This window comes from Corvus moneduloides, chromosome 2, assembly GCF_009650955.1.
Source record: "Corvus moneduloides isolate bCorMon1 chromosome 2, bCorMon1.pri, whole genome shotgun sequence".
NCBI classification, from domain to species: domain Eukaryota; kingdom Metazoa; phylum Chordata; class Aves; order Passeriformes; family Corvidae; genus Corvus; species Corvus moneduloides.
This window is the reverse complement of record NC_045477.1, coordinates 54169294-54187493: the sequence shown is the minus strand read 5'-3', so window position 1 is coordinate 54187493 and position 18200 is coordinate 54169294. Positions and strand designations below refer to the sequence as shown.

The 18200-nt window shown below is 43.8% G+C and overlaps 1 protein-coding gene across 6 annotated transcripts in view; it reads right to left on the bottom strand.

Moving 5' to 3' along the window:
* DHRS12 (dehydrogenase/reductase 12) overlaps positions 1 to 14325 on the bottom strand; it is a 30743-nt gene extending 16418 nt beyond the window's left edge. For 2 of the 6 annotated variants that reach the window (XM_032099706.1, XM_032099708.1), the window contains exons 1-5: positions 13388 to 14325; positions 12193 to 12326; positions 9563 to 9645; positions 3089 to 3181; positions 2196 to 2277 (exon numbers count right to left, since the gene is read on the bottom strand). In XM_032099706.1, coding sequence (XP_031955597.1) covers positions 2196 to 2277; positions 3089 to 3181; positions 9563 to 9645; positions 12193 to 12326; positions 13388 to 13644 — 649 coding nt within the window. In that variant the 5' untranslated portion in view covers positions 13645 to 14325. Of the gene's footprint in view, positions 1 to 2195; positions 2278 to 3088; positions 3182 to 9562; positions 9646 to 11220; positions 11299 to 12192; positions 12327 to 13028; positions 13271 to 13387 lie in introns of those variants that run through there. The other 4 variants (XM_032099709.1, XM_032099703.1, XM_032099704.1 and 1 more) reach the window with 4 other exon arrangements.
* Positions 14326 to 18200: the final 3875 nt, after the last annotated feature.

Genomic DNA, 18200 nt, shown 5'->3' with positions numbered 1-18200 from the left:
GAACTTAGTTTGTTCTTTCAGACCACATTCCAGTTTATAGCCAACTTATGTACCAGCCATATCTAATTTAGCCAGGCTTTCCTCTCTATAACCAGAGAGAGTTACTAAAACAGAAATAACTTCTCCCAAGTAAAACACACCCAAAGGTACCTAGTACTCAGGGAAATAACACAGCATCTACTCTGACTGGTATTTCTCCACACAACTTTCTCCTACTAAAACTCCAGATGTTATGATTTATTACCCTATCCCTGACTTTGAAGAAAAAAGCCTGTGGTTTGTAGCCTTGGTCCTTCATGTGTGTCTGGCCTGCAAGCACAGAAGCTTCCTGTTGCACTGCCAGCTTCTTCCAGCTCAACCAAGTCCCACTCTGTTCTAAAAGATCCAAAATCTAATCCTTATTTTTATCTAGGGAGAAGCAGTCTAAGCAAACAACCCAGTCCTTGCCTGAACTCTGAAAAAGTCAGACAACAGAGGATGATTTACCTCCCTAAACTTCTTATGCAATCATGTAGCAAGTGATACACGAACGAATAAAGGAGATCTATAAGTAATATCCACAAAAGATAATACAGGCATTTTCCTAGTTTGCTACAACCATAATTCAGCTTCCTCTGTGCAGTTGTATACTGCTAGTAAGGCTGATTTACAGCTGGAAAAGCAGAATTTGCTGCTTCTACTTGTGAGATAAAATATAATTCAAGTGATGCACTAGTACAGTTCCTCAGCAGTTAATATCCTCAATGTCTAAAACTAAACCAAAACATGCATTTGCATTCAGATTGTTGTGTTTGTTTCACTCTGCTTCTCCCTGGAAGAACTGTACCTTTGCACATTGCTGGGTTTTAGTCTGAAGGACCAAAAGAGGATTTAAACTAATTTATGGTGAATAGATTCCTCAAGGTAGAAGTTCTTGTACTTGTGCAGCCAGGGGAAATGTCATGGCAAAATAAAACTCTTTTTGAATTTTTTGGCCATGAGAAATAGAAGTATGTTAGCAAAAGATTAGTCAGAAGCAAATGAATCTGTGCCTTTATACTTGATTTAATTGTCAATTTAATCTATTCAGACTTGCAGAAAAAATGAGCTGTATGTACAGTAATAGTGAAGCAAAAGACATTTATACTAAAATGTTAGTTTTCAAACATAAATAGCATTTAAGGAATCAACACAGGAAAAAGGCTAAGAATAAAAACCAACAATTGTTTCCAGATTATGCTAGTTCTATAAATGCCTTATCTTTACAGACTAGGTTTTCCCCTTCCTCATTCCAGATACTGATGAACAGGAGGAAAATACAGAAACAAAGCACCACAGTTCTTCCTTAATGTGTCACTTTTGAATACATTAAAGACAGTCTCTTGAGAAATCCACCTACCCTGCAGGGAGGCAGAGGGGGAAGAGTAGCAGGACTGTTGGGTGGATGCAAGTACCATGTGTCTCTTTGCAAGAGGTGCAGCTTCCAGCCTTACAGATATCAGCAGTCTCAGCTCTTCTCTCTGCTGGCTGGCTGTTTGCCCACCTCTTTTCCACGACTTCTGTGGGGAACCTTCCACTTTGCTCACCATTTTTCCTGCCCTCCCACATCTCCACTTTCCCTCTTGACTTGTTTCCCACCATTTGTCCCTCTTACACCACTGCCACAGTTCACAGAAAATGCCCCTTTCACATGGAGTGCCCAAGACTTGCCCACTACTGCTCAATCCCTTGACTAGACATTACATGTTTGAGAGCATCCAGGGCACCATACCCGGCACAGGCTTCCTACACAGTGCCTCTGGCACATCAAACAGGGCTGTGCAAGCCCACTCAAACATTTGAACATCTCTATAAACATCTGAATGTGCTCCAAGCTCCATCCAAACTCCAGAAACACAATTATTTCAAAGAACATCAGCAGCAGCAATGCTTGGAACAAAGTTCCCTAGCAGATTTCAGAATCAACCTGCAACTGCCCACTTCTGCTATGATAAATAAAGGTGCTGATATCAGAACAATTGAAAAAAACAGAGAAATTAAAAAATGGCACTCCAAACAGCTGTAATATTTCTCCTTTTCCTTTCCAGCTTCTTCCCTAGCATAGCAATGCTATGATCGCTCTTTGAGCAGGAATACATACCTCACAAACCCAGTTATAAAAACACACTTCTGTAAGCAAAATAAGTATGTTCCAGAACCAAACCTTCAATACTCACCCAAAGTGTTTGTTGCAAAGTTTTTTTCAAGTCCATCTTCAGTTAATTCTCTGCTATTCACCATACATCCCGCATTGTTGATCTGTAAAACAGCTCCTTTAAACAAAAACAATCTACACAAATATCTACAAGGAAATCCACACATATGAGCAGTCCATGTTAATCTGCTGTTTCCTGACACTGCAACACAAAGCTACACACTGTAGCTTTTATTTGTTCAATAAAACATGCTTGTAAGCTGTGTGCAGCTAGCATAGTCTCTGACACATTTCTTTCTCTGCCTTACCTTCCAGAAGGAGCTCAGGCTTTTCTTTCCCACTTAAAAAAAAAAAGATCTGCCCCTACGCACCTTCCTCCATGTTCACTGCCACTCCTCAAAACTTATTTCCCCATTTTTATCAGACATTCCTCATCTAGTAAGCACCAAAGGAACTGCTCCAGGTGCCCCAGCTGTAGTACAGCCCCCCGAGCAAATTTTCACTGCTAAATAAAGGGGAAACTGTACTGAGCCCCTTACCAACCATGATGATTAACTGTTTCCTCTCCCCTGGCTAAGTTTTAGTCTTTGGACTTCTTGCAAAAGTTTAGTCTTTCAGAAGGTCTAGCTTTAAGAAGGACAATGTTATTAGTAATGGAAGTCAAAGAGAAAATGTGTGGTGTCTCCAAAGATGCAGCTATAAAATTACTGCTTTTCTCTTTTTTTGTAGCACATCTGTGTGAACTGAGAAAGGACAAGAGCAAGCAAACCACGGAGACTCCTGAAAAAAAAACATCTAGAGAAAAATAAGGGGAGAATTGTGGGCCAAACTGTGAGGTCTACATGACCTGTCAGATAAATTCATAGGCTACCCACTCCCAAGACAGACACACATGATTTAAGTATACGAACTTACCAACACATTTAATTTATGTTCATTTTGGAATTTTTCAGCAAACTTCCATATTTCCTTGGGATTAGATACATCCACAATATGCAAGAAGATATTCTAAAGGAAAAGAAGCTAAGTCACAATCAACAGGGAAAGTGAAGAGAGACCCTGTTTAGGCCTGTCTAGGTGAAAAGGTATTTAAGCAGTATGAAAAAAATATTGTCTCCAGAACGCAACTAATACAGGTTAACATGCACAACTGCAAAATTTAACTCTAGTCCTTAAAACATGCTTAGTCATTGCTTCAGCTGCTTCTGAGACACAGATTTTTAATGCCAAAGTTATTAAGAGAGAGTCCTATTTAGATAAATATATGTGACAGACCACCACGCATAGCAGAGAACTAGAAAAATACTGCAAACCTTGCAAAATTTCACTTTAAACAATTTAGCAGCTCTCTCTTTGGCTGAACTTTCCATGGAAATGCTCCAAGTCACAGCATTAGAGAATAATCTAGATTGGAAGAGACCTCTGGAGGCTGTTTGGCAAACATGGAGATTCACCAGCCTGTCTGAGCCTCCAGTGTTTGATCACCCTCATGGTGAAAACATTTTTCCTACTATCTACTCAGAATTTTGTCCCTGTTCCAATCTGTGTCAGCTGCCTCTTGTCCTCCCACTGCAGACCTCCAAGAGAGGCATGGCAGTGCCTTCCCTACACACTCCCATCATGTGGCTGTAGAATACAGCCAGACCCATCTCAGCCTTCTCAACGCTGAGCAAAATCAGCCTTCTCAGAGTCACCTTGCACATCACATGTCCCATCTCCCTAGTCACCCCCTGTTGGACTCACTCCAGGACATGGATGACTTCCTCCTCCTGGGGAGTGCAAATCCAGGCACAGGACTCCTGCTGTGGTTTCACAAAGGCTTAATAGAGAGGAAGATGCACTTCCTTCAGCCTGCTGGCTAGATTCATGTTCATACAGCCTGGGGTATGATTGGCCTTCCCTGCCCCAGGGCACTGCTCACAGAGGGACAACTTGTCACTCCCAGGTCCCTTTCTGCAATCTGCTTTCCAGCCAGCTAGGCAAAGGCTGCACTTCATTCTGTCACGCGTGCTGTTAAAAAGATGTCATCAGGTTTTGCCCCTGTATTGACTCCTGGGGGATGCCACTAAAAATCATTAACAGATCAGCTTTGTACTGTTGATTGTTATTTTTGGAGCCACATGTTCCAGAGTTTTCCATCTACCTTTTCACCCACCAGTTCAAACCACATCTCTTCAAACTGGCTACAAGGATATCATGGCAAACCACGTAAAAGGCCTTGTCAAAATTAAGGAGAGAACTGCTCCCCTCTTGTCCACAGGCAGAGTCATTTCACCAAAGGGATCAGGGAGAGAATCAGAAGGGTAAAAGATAGAGAACATGTGGGTTGAGATAAAGACAGATTAATAGGGAAAGCAAAAGCCACACAAAAAAGCAAAAAACCCCAAGCCCATGGCCATACCCCCCTGAGAACACCCAACCTTGTCTGATCTCAGAAACTAATCAGGGTTGGGCCTGGTCAGTACTTGGATGGGAAACTGCCTGGGAATACCAGGTCCTTTAGGCTTTTTACAAGGAATTAATTGACTGCTTCCCACAGACAGGCAGGTGTTCAGCCATCTCCTGGAGAGCAAGGCCCCATCACACATAATGGTTACTTGGGAAGCCACCACCCCAAACATCTCCCCATTCCTTTTTCTTTCCCCCAGCTTCATAAACTGAGCGTGATGTCATATGGTCTGAAATAACCCTCTGGTCAGTTTGTCAACCTGTCCTGGCTGTGTCTCCTCACAACCTCCCATGCAACCCCAACTTCTTCTCCAGTGTGGCAGTACAAAAAGTAGAAAAGGCCTTGGCTCTATATAAGCCCTCTTCAGCAACTACAAAAGCATCTCTGTATTATCAACCCTGTATTCAGCATAAATCCAAAACACAGTCCCATACCAACCACTGTGATGAAAATTACCCCCACTCCAGCCAAAACCAGTACAACGAGCAAAGGTATAGATCCACTCCAGTGCTTGAGTCATGCCAACCATTTCTCTCTAATCCCAGTGAGACCACAGCTCTGCAGTCATGCATGGATTCCCGTGTTTCCTGTGCTATGTGTACTCATGAACAGGCATCTGAAATGGGCTCCCAGACATGCTGCTTTCTCATGAAAACTGTGAGAGCTTCCTCCATTTTGCAGTCCCCATGACACATACTCACTGTTCCCATGACTCTCCCAGGTTTGGTCACTACCAACTAATGAACCACTTTAAAGCCTCCTCACTAAGCTTAGCAAACCTGTTGGCAAAGACACTCTTGCTCCAATTTGTCATTGCTGCTCAGCTCATCTAACAGAGAAGGTACAAGAAGTACATAAAGGTCAAAGTGACAAAGGCAAAAGTGACACCAGCTGAACATTCAGGTGTTGACCTGCAGGGCATGTAAGCTCCTACCCAAGCCCTTCCCTTTCACTGTGTGGATTTAGGAGACCACAACTTGCCCTTGACTCTCTGTAAACACTCTTGGTGAATTCCAGGTCACCCCTCACAACGTCATGGGTGCCTATGTGGTTCGGCAACAAGGGGTACTAGTCTAAGGTCCAGACCAGCCTCAGCAGACTCTCTGCAATACCTTACATCTGAGTCCCCAGCAAGTGACAAACCTCTCAAGTCATCAAGCCAAGACTGCAGATGGGTGTCTCCATCCCCCACAGGAAGGAGTCTTCAGCCATCATCACCCACAGCTTCCTCCCACTGTCAACAACTGTTCAGGATCATCTGTCTCCAACACCTCCCCTGACAGAGCTTGCTCTTCCTCATCTGTTACCATGGCACTATACCTATCCTATAAATGCACATCTGCAGGCAGAGAAGGAACTGCCTTCTGTTGCCAGCGTTCACAAGCTTCCATTCCTCCCCAACTTAGGAGACTCTATCCACCACTTATTCAAATGCAGCTTCCAGCCATCCCTCCTTCCATGCAATGTGCTCTTCTACTCTCTGTAGAGACCTTGCCAATCTCCTGTTTCTATTCCCTATGGTTCTGCAGCCTGCTCACCTCCTGCTGTCACTTTACCTGGCAGCTCAGCACCCTGAGGACAGCAGAACTCAACAGATGAAGCCACCATCATCCGCTGCCCCAGGGTCAGGGAAAAGTACCAGTCACTCCCTGCAACCCAACATCTGCCACATTATCCCTCTGGAGCTCTGTCTGGACAGGTCTCCTATGTGCCACTCCCACGTGGCTCCAGCCAGGGTGGGAGAGCATGCTTTCAGGAGCATCACTGCACCCACTCCAGCTGTCTCAGAGTGCTGGGTGCCTTTTGCACCCCCTTCCATGCTAACTGCTGCATTAACTCCTACATCCTTGTCAGTCACTTCATGTCACAACACTCTTGCAATGTTTTGCAATACTATGGCCAGCAATGTGGATGCAATAGAATTTAAAAAAAAAGGCTTAACATTGAGCAAAGTTATCATTTTCTAAACCACTAAAGCTAGAAATAATTCCTCCCTCCAAAACATCGAAAACCTTTTGCTGCTTGCTACAGACAATTCTTCTGCTTTCTGCAGATTTGTGTTCTACATAGTACAAGCACAGTGGCATTTATCAGCATACAAAGGCACGTCAACTCCTACTCTTCTCCTAGATAGCACTTAGTCTCAAAGACACTCCACAGATTGTCTTATGACGTATGCCAGGAAAAGACAGTTTTAAAATAATTATGCAGAGGATGTGTTCTCTTGCAAAACAACAAACAATCATTAAAGAGCCTCCTCTCTTTCCAAGTTGTTTCTTTAAATAATCATTATACAAGCAAATGAGATAAGTGAAGAAGCTGAAGAAATGATATGGCATTATTGCCTGCCTGTAATTCTGCTTCCCTGAAGATAAAAAGCACATGACTTTCTCTCTAGCCATTTGATTTCAGCTCCTTAGTTGAGTTTGGGTCAGAATTTTCTCACTGTAATAACGTGCTCTAGGATAACTCTGCCTGATCAAGGAGATTGGACCAGATGACCCACCGTGGTCCCTTCCAACCATACCCACTCTGTGAATTATTTCTGACCAAAAACTTAACACTGCTCTACTGGTTCAAGCTGGATACCTCTTTAAAACTTTCTGCTTTTAAAGCTAATACCATTATCTACTGGCACAGAAGAGGTAAAGTTTTTTGGGCAGATGTTCACTATTACACGGGATTTCAGAGACTGAAAAAGATCCAAATCAACGTTTATCTGCTGAAGACTGTCACACTGACTCCAGAAAAGGATATTCAGGCCTGTTACCTATAAAGGTCCTCGAAGGTAGCAAAGCCATTTTCAAAGTGAAACCTAATCTCCGTGACTGGATCTATTTCAACAGATTAGGAGAACTTCCCAGTTCCCAGATCTAGGGGCAGGTGACTGCCAAATAATTCCATTTCAGCACTGAACTCCAGCATGTACTGTGGAAGATGGAAAAAATCTTTGGTGTATGCTATAACAGGATCTCCATCCAAATTATCAGGAAGAGCAAGTTCAGTCTGGATACAGCTTGTCAAGTTGAAGATAAAGCATTTTATTATCCCTCTGGATTGCTTCTGAATGAGCACTTATAAAGAAGGATGTTCTTATGGACTCCTTATTAAAATGCTCTTCCCAGTGCAGTCACGTGTCCCACAGGGCCTCTTGTACAGCTCATCTAACACTTCACTGAGAGCTGCTCTCTGCATGAGTGCCCTGGGTCACAAACAAGTTCTGCAGTGCCCTCACACTCTCTCATGACTACAGAAACTATGGGTTCGCAGCCCACCAAAAAGTGGGAATGCAGTAATTATGCTGCCTTTAGAGGAAGAATATTATTTGCCTCAAGTTTTTTTCACCAGGTGACAGAAAACAGAACACGAAGGAACCTTCAGAGGTCAAACTCACCTCTCTTCCCAGGCTGTCTGACTGCAGTTAGAGAAGGAGGTAACACAGATAATCACCAGTCTTACTATAGCCATGGGATTACACAGCTATAGACAGCTGGAAAGTATTTATTTCTACATAAGGACTGATCTGAATCACCTTCATTAAAGAACTGAAGAGTAATGCTGGTTGTGCCACACTAGGGAGCTGAAATCAAAGAGCAGAAATTTAGTCAATATGACATCTCTAACCATAAAAAAGTCTTCAAAATTTTTGAGCCACATTAAAAACCATTACTGGAATCAAAATACTGTGTACAAGAGTCAAGTCATTATTTAAAATGAAGATTAGGTCTCCATCCAAAAGCTGTGGGTTAATCATGGTAGGCAGTTCAGCCCCATACAACCCTATTTACTCACTCCACTTCCAGTGGGAATGGGGAGAAAATCACAAGGACAAAACCAGCGCAACTTGTGGGATGAGATAAAGCCATTAATAAGTGAAGCACAACTGTGTGTGCAAACAAAGTAAAACAAGGAATTAATTCACTAGTTCCCATTGTCAGGCAGGCATCTAGCAATCCCCAGGAAAGCAGGATTTCATCCCATGCAACAGTAATTTGGAAAGCCAAACACTATAACCGTGAATGTCCCGCTTTACTCCTTCTTCCTCGCAGCCTTTACTGCTGAGCACAATGTCACATGGTCTGGGGTGTCCCTTTGGTCAGCTGTCCCAGTGTGACCCCTCCCATCTTCTTGTGCACCTCAGCCTGCTCACTGGTGGGGCGGTGTGAGAATGAGAAAAGGCTTTGATGCTGTGTGAGCACTATTCAGCAATAACTAAAACGTGAGTTGTCAACACGGGTTTGGTCACAAATCCAAAGCATAGCACCAGAGGAACTGCTATGAAGAAAATTAACTCTATCCCAGCCAAAACCAGGGCACCAAGATAGAAAGATAATGACTAGTGAATTTCTCCGTAAGCACACCCTCCTGAACAATTAGGAAAAGCAACAGTGACAGATACAGGCGTGTACTGCAGAGTGATATATACAGAAACAAAAAGAATGTGTAACAGAGGAAAGGAAGAGATATAAGGAAAGGAGATGAAAAGGCGTGTAGAGCACAGAATTAGGACCACACACAGCACTTCACAGAGCAGCCAACCTTAGCAAATCAAGAGCATGTTATTCAGACACATAAAACCTTCAGCTCCAATGCTGTAGACTCATAAATGTTGTTGCAAGTGTTGCAATGCATTAACTTTTAAAAGCCTCAGCCACATAGTTAGGAATAGTAAGTAAGTAGAACACCAGAAAGCAAATCAACAACAAACATTAAATAAAACAGCATGCTGCTGATGATGTTATTAATCACAGATACATCACCTAATGAAGTTAAATCACTTCAAACCATTTGAATTATAAACTACTAGATGTTTCCATGTCTGTATGAAAATATTATTAAAAACACAACAGCAAGATGTTGGACGAGTATCTCAAGGCCCCTGGGGCCTTTAATATTAACAGCCTTTCTAAGAGTAAACAAAAGACTGAAAACCAGCTCACCTGATTGCCCGTTTCTGTCACTATTTCCTCTTTGGCAACTTCAGCCCGTTCCTTATTTCGGCAAACCAGATGAACCGTGCCACCTGGTGGATTGCGACAAGAAAAGCACTTGATACTTAATTACTACCCGCATTAGGGGGAAACATCAGCATTTTAATTAGATGAGACACTAGATACCAGAAAAAAGATGGAATATTTTTGCTTGGCTCTGGTTCCTGTGAAGGCAGGCAGGGTCATCATGCAAGGCTGCACGTATGGAAAAAGCCACTGCACTCTAAGTACTGTGCTCAAACCATTTCTGTCAAGTCTGTACATCATGTTTAGTGGGTGACATACCAGAGCTACACTGGAAATTGAAGCTAAGGCATCTGTATTATAGATAGTTTTTTGATAAATGCCTTAGGAAGTTCAGTAAAGGGCTTGGACAACACAAGTGACTAGAATCACTCTGTGAAAAGGAAATAGAAGTGCCAGATATCAGAATTCTCAGCAGTAGAGATATGACAAGGACTATAGCCTCAAATTGCAGCTTGGGAGGCTCAGGTCACCTATTAAGAAAAATAATTTTCAGTAGTTTTCTTCTGAATAGACCAGGCTGTCCCAAGAGGATGCATAATTTGCATCATTGTAGGTATCAAGCAGCAAGACACAGCAGTGACTGGTTTGATCTACTGTTGCCAACAGTCCTGCTCCAAATGAGATGCTGGACAAGGTGACCTCTAGAGTCAACCAACTTTTCCATGAAAGCAATACACAAGGCAAGGCTCTTCTCAGAGACCTGGATACATAACACAATCTCATCACTTAGCCATATTAAAGAATGTCTTCAAAAACAAGACTAAAGTAGAGCTAGGCAAACTTTTTTTTTTTTGCTTCATATTCTCTGATTGTTACAAGTCATGTGTTAATTTCAGTCATAGGAATACCTATACTCTTTACCTTTGCCTGTTTTTAAAGGTGTTGTAGGGATTGCTATCAGTTCACCACTAGCAAGCTCAAGGAATTAACCCCTAATAGAAACATAATTAATCACTGATAAACAGTTCTGTTGGGTCACACTTCTACTGCCCAGAACCCAAATGGAAAACACCAAGTCTACTTTGAGGTGATACAGTCCCACACTGCACAGCCCAGTCTGGGGTCTGACAATAAAATCTTTTGTCTACAAGAGAGGTTTTTCCACTGAGCACCAGGACAGGGGGGAAGTTTTGGTATGACAGATACACGAGGAAAGGAATTTAAATGTATTTTACATGGTAAAGATTGAAACTATTTGAACTTAACACATGGGAATAGTCAGAGTAGTTGGGAGAAGACTCTATCAAGCTGGAAGTGCAGTTCACAAGACATAGAGGAAATCCCAAATCTGCATACCCATAAGACATCAATTCAGAGAAAAGCTGAACTCAGAACACAGAAATTGTCAGAAAGATCATCATTAGTTAGAAAGATCTGAGTGCTTGGAGGTAAAGCCAACATAGCTTGATTATTCTTCTGCTGAGTCTGAATTACTTATTTTCTTCTTGTGGTGCCCTTGAAGAGATTCAACTAGAAGTCTGAGCCCCAACAGCTGACACTGAGTTTCAAAGTGAGATGTTCAAGGATGGGACCAGGAAGTCATTTAACTTCATATGAACAGCAATGCCCATACAACATATCAGACATGCAGTCTGAGCCCAAAGTTGTTCTGCTAAACATGGTGACCAAATCCCATACAGATCCAGCCAGCTGTCCAGTTTGCAAAACCTGGTAGAGATATCCATTTGTGATCAAACCAGTCACCTGACAAAGCACTACTTACATAAAGTGATTATATACATTAGCAGTAGCGGGAACCTGAAATCAATCACGTGCTGGCACTGATGTAGATCTTTAACCCAAAGAGTCTTTGATGCTAACAGTTTTATTTTTAATAAAATAAATTCGAGTTTAATTTAACTGAGTCGCCACTTTCCTTCGTAACAGTTATGAAACCTAAGCACACAAAGAGAGCAAAGAGCCACAAGCTCCTCCCTTTCTCTACGTGCCAAAACTCCTGTCACTCTTGCACAACAGGAATTATTTTGTCAACTCTGTAAGGGATTAAGTTTATCCTTCAGCAGCAGCTAGGTCCAGTTCATACCATGTCCTTGCATACAGACAACAACATAAAAAAAACCAACTACACGCAATCAGTCAAAGGGCACAAACTCCAGGGTATTATCATCAAGATCAAGAGCACCTACATTGCTTTTTTTATGCTCTCCCATCTCATTTTTGCAAAGACAATTGTTTTCTTTCGTCATATGATACATTTGCAAAACCCTTAGTTCAAATTCAGCCCAGTTGCTACAGATACTGAATTAGCCTTAAACAGACACTGATCCGTCACCAACATCCTTAGATGCCACTATAACACAGACAGTTTTGGTAAACATGCACTTGAAAAACGATTTGCAGATCCTCTCTGCTAATTTGGTTTCCTTATTCCAGTTTTCACCACACTGATTGTGCTTAAATCTCTAACCCATACTAAGAGCCCTGTAAAATGACCCCACATCCCAGGGGGGTGTGTGTGTGCTGGAAGGCCAACCCGCTTCCTTCCATCTTCTCTGTAAGCCTCCTGGGAGCTCCAGGGCAGCCCGGCTCACCTCTCCTCGCTATCTCCTTGGCTGTGGCCTTGCCAATGCCACTGTTTGCACCAGTGACCAGGAAGGATCTTCCAGCCACATCCACCTCCACATCAGCTGGGTTGAAGTGCCTGGAAGCAGACTCGTAGCCAGATCTGAACAAATCAAGAGACACCTGTGAGAAACTAGAAGAGAAACCTTCCAAAATAAACACATGTGTGGGTTGAAAAGCACTTTCCTCTCACAGCTCAGCATACAGTAATTGCCCTGTTTACTCTCTGTACCCATGGGACGGGCCATGAACACCAGTGACACTGCAATCAGCGATGTATCATAGAATCATTACGGTTGGAAAAAGGCCTTTAAGATCAAGTCCAACCATGAACTCAGCACCACCACCACGTACACCCATGTCCTCAAGTGTCGTATCCAGATGTTTTTTTGAACACTTCCAGGGATGGCGTCTGCATCACTTCCCTGGGCAGGCTGTTCCCACGTTTTGCAATGAAAGCCACAACTCGCGGTGGCGTTTGGCCGCCCCAAGCCACCCAGCCCTCACCTCGACCCTCGGGGACCGGCCCGGCCAGAGCCCCAGGGCGGGCCGGGCAGCCCTCTCCGAGCGGGGTGGGAATCTGCCCGCCTTGGCGGGGGCGGGCAGCCGTCCATAAAACACCAGATGGACACGGCCTCGCCGCGGGGAATGTGCCCGCCTTGGCGGGGGCGGGCAGCCGTCCATAAAACACCAGATGGACACGGCCTCGCCGCGGGTGAACCCGCGCACAGACAGGAGCGCCTCAGCTCGGGCGCTGCGCCCGTCCCACGCCGCCTCCCGGGCCCCGGGCGGCCGCCGCCCGTACCTCGTGTACTCCCGCAGCCCCTTCACGAACCACACGGTGTTACGGTACCAGGACATGGCGCTGCCGCCGCCGCCGCCGCCGCCCCGCAGCGGTGCCGGCCCCGCCTCTGCCCTTACATAAGGCGGCCGTGCCCGCGTTAGGTAAGGGCTGAGAGGCGGCCTCGCTCGGCCCGGCCGCGGTCACCGCCGTGGACTGGCCGCGCTAAGGGAGGGCGCGAGGCAGCGCGGCGAGTGTGACAGAGGGGGAGCAGTGGTGCCGACTTCCTGCTTAGCAGCAGTTCGTGGGCTGGTTCTTCTTAATCTCTTCTGTTTTCTCCCCTTCTTCATTAGCCATGAAGGACGGCTGCAACCAGCCCCTACCTCGCTGCAGACGGCTGGGCCTGGCGAAGGTGGTGGCAGAGGAAGGATGGAGAATTTCCCAGAACACCAGCTCGGGACAGATGCGGTTGCCAGCTAAGCTGGCGCTGCAAACGGGGTGTTGTCTTTTGGGAACAGGGAGCAGTGCTACAGGACCTGGGGCTGCATCCTGTGCCCTGGAAAGCTGCCAAAGGGATGCTCCCACAGAAACATAAACAACGATGTGCCACATGAAGTATCATTTTGCATAGCAAATCCATTAAATACCTAGCTCCTACTGATGGAGTGAAGTATTCCAGTAAGGAAAAGGGTACATGAGTGGCTGTTGCAGTAAGAGGAGTGAAATTCAAAAGGTTTTCAGTTCCTCTGGTATGTTCTTTGAACCTGTGAAGCCCAAGAGAAGCACTTAGACTTGCACATCTGGACAGCCCATGTTAGCCATAAGGAAGTTGTCATCATAGGCATAATTATACTTTTAAGTACACAAAAGGACTATGCACTTAGTTCAGTGTGCAAGTTGGATAAATTCATGCATTTTATGGGGTATGCAAGGCCACATGCAGAGAAGCTCCTTTGCAAACCCTATGTAAGTTTTCAAGAGCTTAAGTTACCTGATTTCAAAAGCACAGATAGGGAGAAATGGGAATACTCTCTCTTTTTTGATGCTGTATTATAGCCTGATGCTTCCTTTTCTAAATCTCTAAATCTCTTCGCCCTGGCAAAGGCCTTGTACTAAAGTCTTCCACTTTCTCAGCACGATGTGTGAGTATTAGGCTCATGCAAAAGGCACTGCCTACCATGAAGTTACAACTTCTGAATTCGGCCCTGTCTGCTTGTACTGTATATTACGTGTGAAATAAGAGTATTTAGAGGGCAAAGAGACACATTTTCACTGTGATATTTTCTTCCATGCAGAGGCCATCCAACTACATGTTATACCTTTGCATGAAATTTAAAAATGCTTGTTCTTAAAACAATTGAAAGACTCTATTAAAAAATGTAAATGCAGTAAGCCAGATCGTGCTTTATTGCCTTGTCATTTCTGTGTTTACCCTATTTATTTCTTAGAAACTGAGATTATGGCTTAGTACAGGCAAAATGGGATGATGGGTCTGATGTGTTTTGTTTGTAGTTTCAGCCTGTGTTCTCATAAATTGGGAAGTTTGTCCCTGCAGTCTGCCAACCTCTGAAAATAAATGGGGTGCATGCAGAGACAAAGAATTCCTCACAGGCTCAACCATTTGGACTGTGATCAGCATGATGCTGCATGGTGCAGCCCTGAGGTGCTAACCAGTGTGAGTATGCCTGGCAGAAGCTGTCTGTGAGTCAAACACAAAAATAGATTTTGGCAGGCAGAGAATGGGACCAGCTCATAATATTTTGGGGGTTAAGCAGTAATGGGCAATTACAGCATATTACTCATGTTGAGATTACAGAAGATGTCTGAATGTAGTGTTGGCTACCAGTATCATCCTGGTACATACACAATTTTCTCAGAGAATATTATGCAAATACTGCAACACCCCTACTGTGATATTAGCTGTACTCTTCTAACAAATGGCATTTTAAGGAGATTTTGTAAATGCCCAGAAATTATGCCCTTGCCAGAGTGCACCAATCCCTGAGCACATTCAGTTGAGAGATTTCCGCTTAGAAACACTTGCTTTTTTCTGTACTGAGGGGTTAAGCTTGCATTCAGAAAGGAACTGTCACAGCACTCTGTCTGAGCAGCTTCATAGAATCAATCATTAAGGTTGGGAAAGACCGCCAAGATCATCAAGTCCAACCGTCACAGCAAAAGCAGGACACTTGCACACTGTCCTAACACCACCTGGATGTTCGTGTTGCCTCGTTTCATCCCCTGTGGTGTTTTGCTTTTGTACTGTTGTTCCAGAGGCAGGAGGCTGTAGAGATTGTGTAAGTGCTCTCTGGTAGCCCAGCCATCATGGTGATGAAGGGTTGTGTGCAAGAGAAGGGCAACACGTACTTTTGCCAAGAGCTGGGTGGTGCTGATGAAGGGCCTGCATCTCAGTATTCTCACACACAAAATTTCTTCCCACTTCAAAAGATCTGACTGCATATCTTGCCTTTTGTTCTGAATTCTAGGTTGATGCATCTTGTTAGCTGAATTAGAACCCATTCTGGAGCTTTGGAAATTTGGAAAGTTATAGCTTCTGGTTTCTTTCTTGACTGCTAGTATCTTAGCAATTAACTCCAACAGGACACTGCTCTAGGCATGAGGGATTTTTTTAGACAAAGAATTCTTCTCATGGATTGCCATCCTACATCTCGGACCCCTATCACAGCCAGCAACTGGTATATTTGTGTCATATATAGCTGAAAGTGGGAGAGCCAGAGTCTCTTGAGCTCCTAGTATTTCCCTCATCTGAGCACAGAACAAAATGGCTTCACCCAGGCTAATAAACACATCTCAGTGTTTATCCCTGTTAAAACATACCCAAGTTAATTCTTACCCTATATCTATGCTAGCAAATACTCCATTGCATATTCCCAGGCCCTGATCCTCTTAATGCCCATACTAGGCGAATAATTGTTGATGCCCAGGCTCCCAGTAGGTATTATGCAGATACTTCTGTCCAAAACAAGCTCAAATATCATTAGGGGAATAGTTTGCTCAAAGGGTAATTTATTCCCAAACACTGCAGATGAGGCTGCACCAGGGTTAACACTTCACAGCTTGGCTTGGCACTGGTGGTCTTGCATTCTGGTGCATGCATTTACCAGAGTACAAATAGCCTCCAAGCCTGTTATGCAGGCCCTCCACGACTGCAGGTAATCCTCCAAGCACATAAAAATTCTGGAATGTTGTGGCTGTGAGCCTCCAGACATCAGGATTTTTCATGAAGTAATGAGTTGAGAATCTCAATTTTCTTAAAACACAAGAGCTGGTGAAAAATATCTCTCTGGCACTCAGCTGGACTAACATGAAAAACACACCTTAGACTTGATCTGTCTTTGTACCTGTCAAATAGCAAGGAGTTTTAGACAAAGTTTTAATTACTTCCAGCACAAAGAAAAGTTGAAAATGATGATTGCTGTTAAGGGCTGTGTGTTTCAGCATGTTTCATATTTTCTTCCCAGGGGACAGATCTAAAAGTAGAGTACTCAAGAGCTGAAAAGCAATTATATATTATACAAGATGTTTAAAACAGCTTCAAGGCTATTTTGCCAATCTCTTTTATTATCTTTTTTTTTTTTTTTTTTAATGAGAGGCTAAAATCTCAGTCTTAAGGACAACTGGCTCCTTTGCTTGCTTCCTTCCAGAGATCTGGCAGGCTGTTGTGCATTCTCTCCTTTCCTTGCAGTTACTAATTTTCTAATTAAGTCTCTGTGCCTGCTCAGAGACTTAAATCAATCAGAACTGATTCAGTCGCCACTGATTGCAGTGGGAACAGGCACAGGCTTTATGGCCAGGTTTGCAGGAAAGCTCAGCAACTATAATTGGGGCCAGGTTTCCAAAGGAAGTGGCAACTGTGTACGAGCCACTACTCTGGGAGCTGCTCCTAACCCTGTTTTTACCATGCTGGCCTCAGCTCTGGATGCAGAACACTTGAAAACTCTGCTTTAGAAACTCGCACTGCCCCAGTCAGTGTAATAGCAATCAAGAGCTGTCAGCAGCCTGGGGAGAGGTGGTTGATACTTGTCCTCTTGTGCGGACAAAGCAGAGGATTTGGTGAGTGGTTGAAGGGGAACATCAAGTCTCTGAGGTCTCAGGGATATGTCTGAAGTGCTCGTGGTAGTAGCAGGGTGAGAGAAGCAAAAGCTGCTCATCCTGAATGCAGGGAGGGGTTGAAGTTCTGGCCTGTGTTGTGTTTTGGTGAACAGTAGGGTGTTTTCTTTGTTGTGTACCCAAGTCATCACCAAGTTGGCCAACTGCTGTCATCAGCAGTGTTGTTTCCAGTGAAGAGTCAGGCTTTCCCCAGACCAAATAGCCTTATATTATTGAGGAACAAGTGTGGCAGTATGTCATCAGCTCTATCACTCATTGCTCAGGGGCCAGTAAAAGGAATCTCGTGCTGTGCCTTATCAGAAGTATAGGTTTGCTTTATCAACGGCTGAGGGCCCTGGGCTCTGGTAGCCTGCAGGGCTTCCCAGGGTCAGGCATGTCCTGGCAAGGAGAGAGGCTGCTGAGTGCCCTCCCAAAGTGAAAAGAATTGGCTGGGAGCAGCAGCTAAACCTTCTGCTAACCTAGTTAATGTCATATATATCAAATAGCTTATGTAAGCTTAAGTGTTTATGATTGTTTTTAAAATAATAGGATGGCTTAGGATACTTTAAAAATAATAAAACCAAAACATTTTAGTTGATATGCATCCTAGAGAATAAATTTTTTAGTCAGTAAAAGATAATTCTGTGATTCCCATGACTGAAAAACTCTTTATGTCTTTATGATGCCTAAAGACATACTTGAATGCATACATGTTTGTTGCTAGGCTGTGGCAGTAACGCAGCTATCGATACTAGCATTTTCTTCAGCTACCTATTTTTCTTCTTACTGCTCTTCTACTGGATCTTACTGTTCTTCCTACCAGCTGTTGGGCAGGAATGCTCACAGGCTTATTGACTCAGGTGAGTCCTGCTACATTCCATTCTTTTGTCTGACTTTTTTTATTCTTCTGCAAATCTTACTGCTTATTAGCATTTTATTCCAGCCCAGTTGTTACCAAATTGCTGATGTTATGTAATATAATGTATCCTCCAAGCAGAGAAACAAACACACCTGCCTACATGGTTGCTGTCTGTTTTGTTCACATGCCAAAGGAATAGTCTGAAGTTTTGTGTCTTCAAGCAGTCT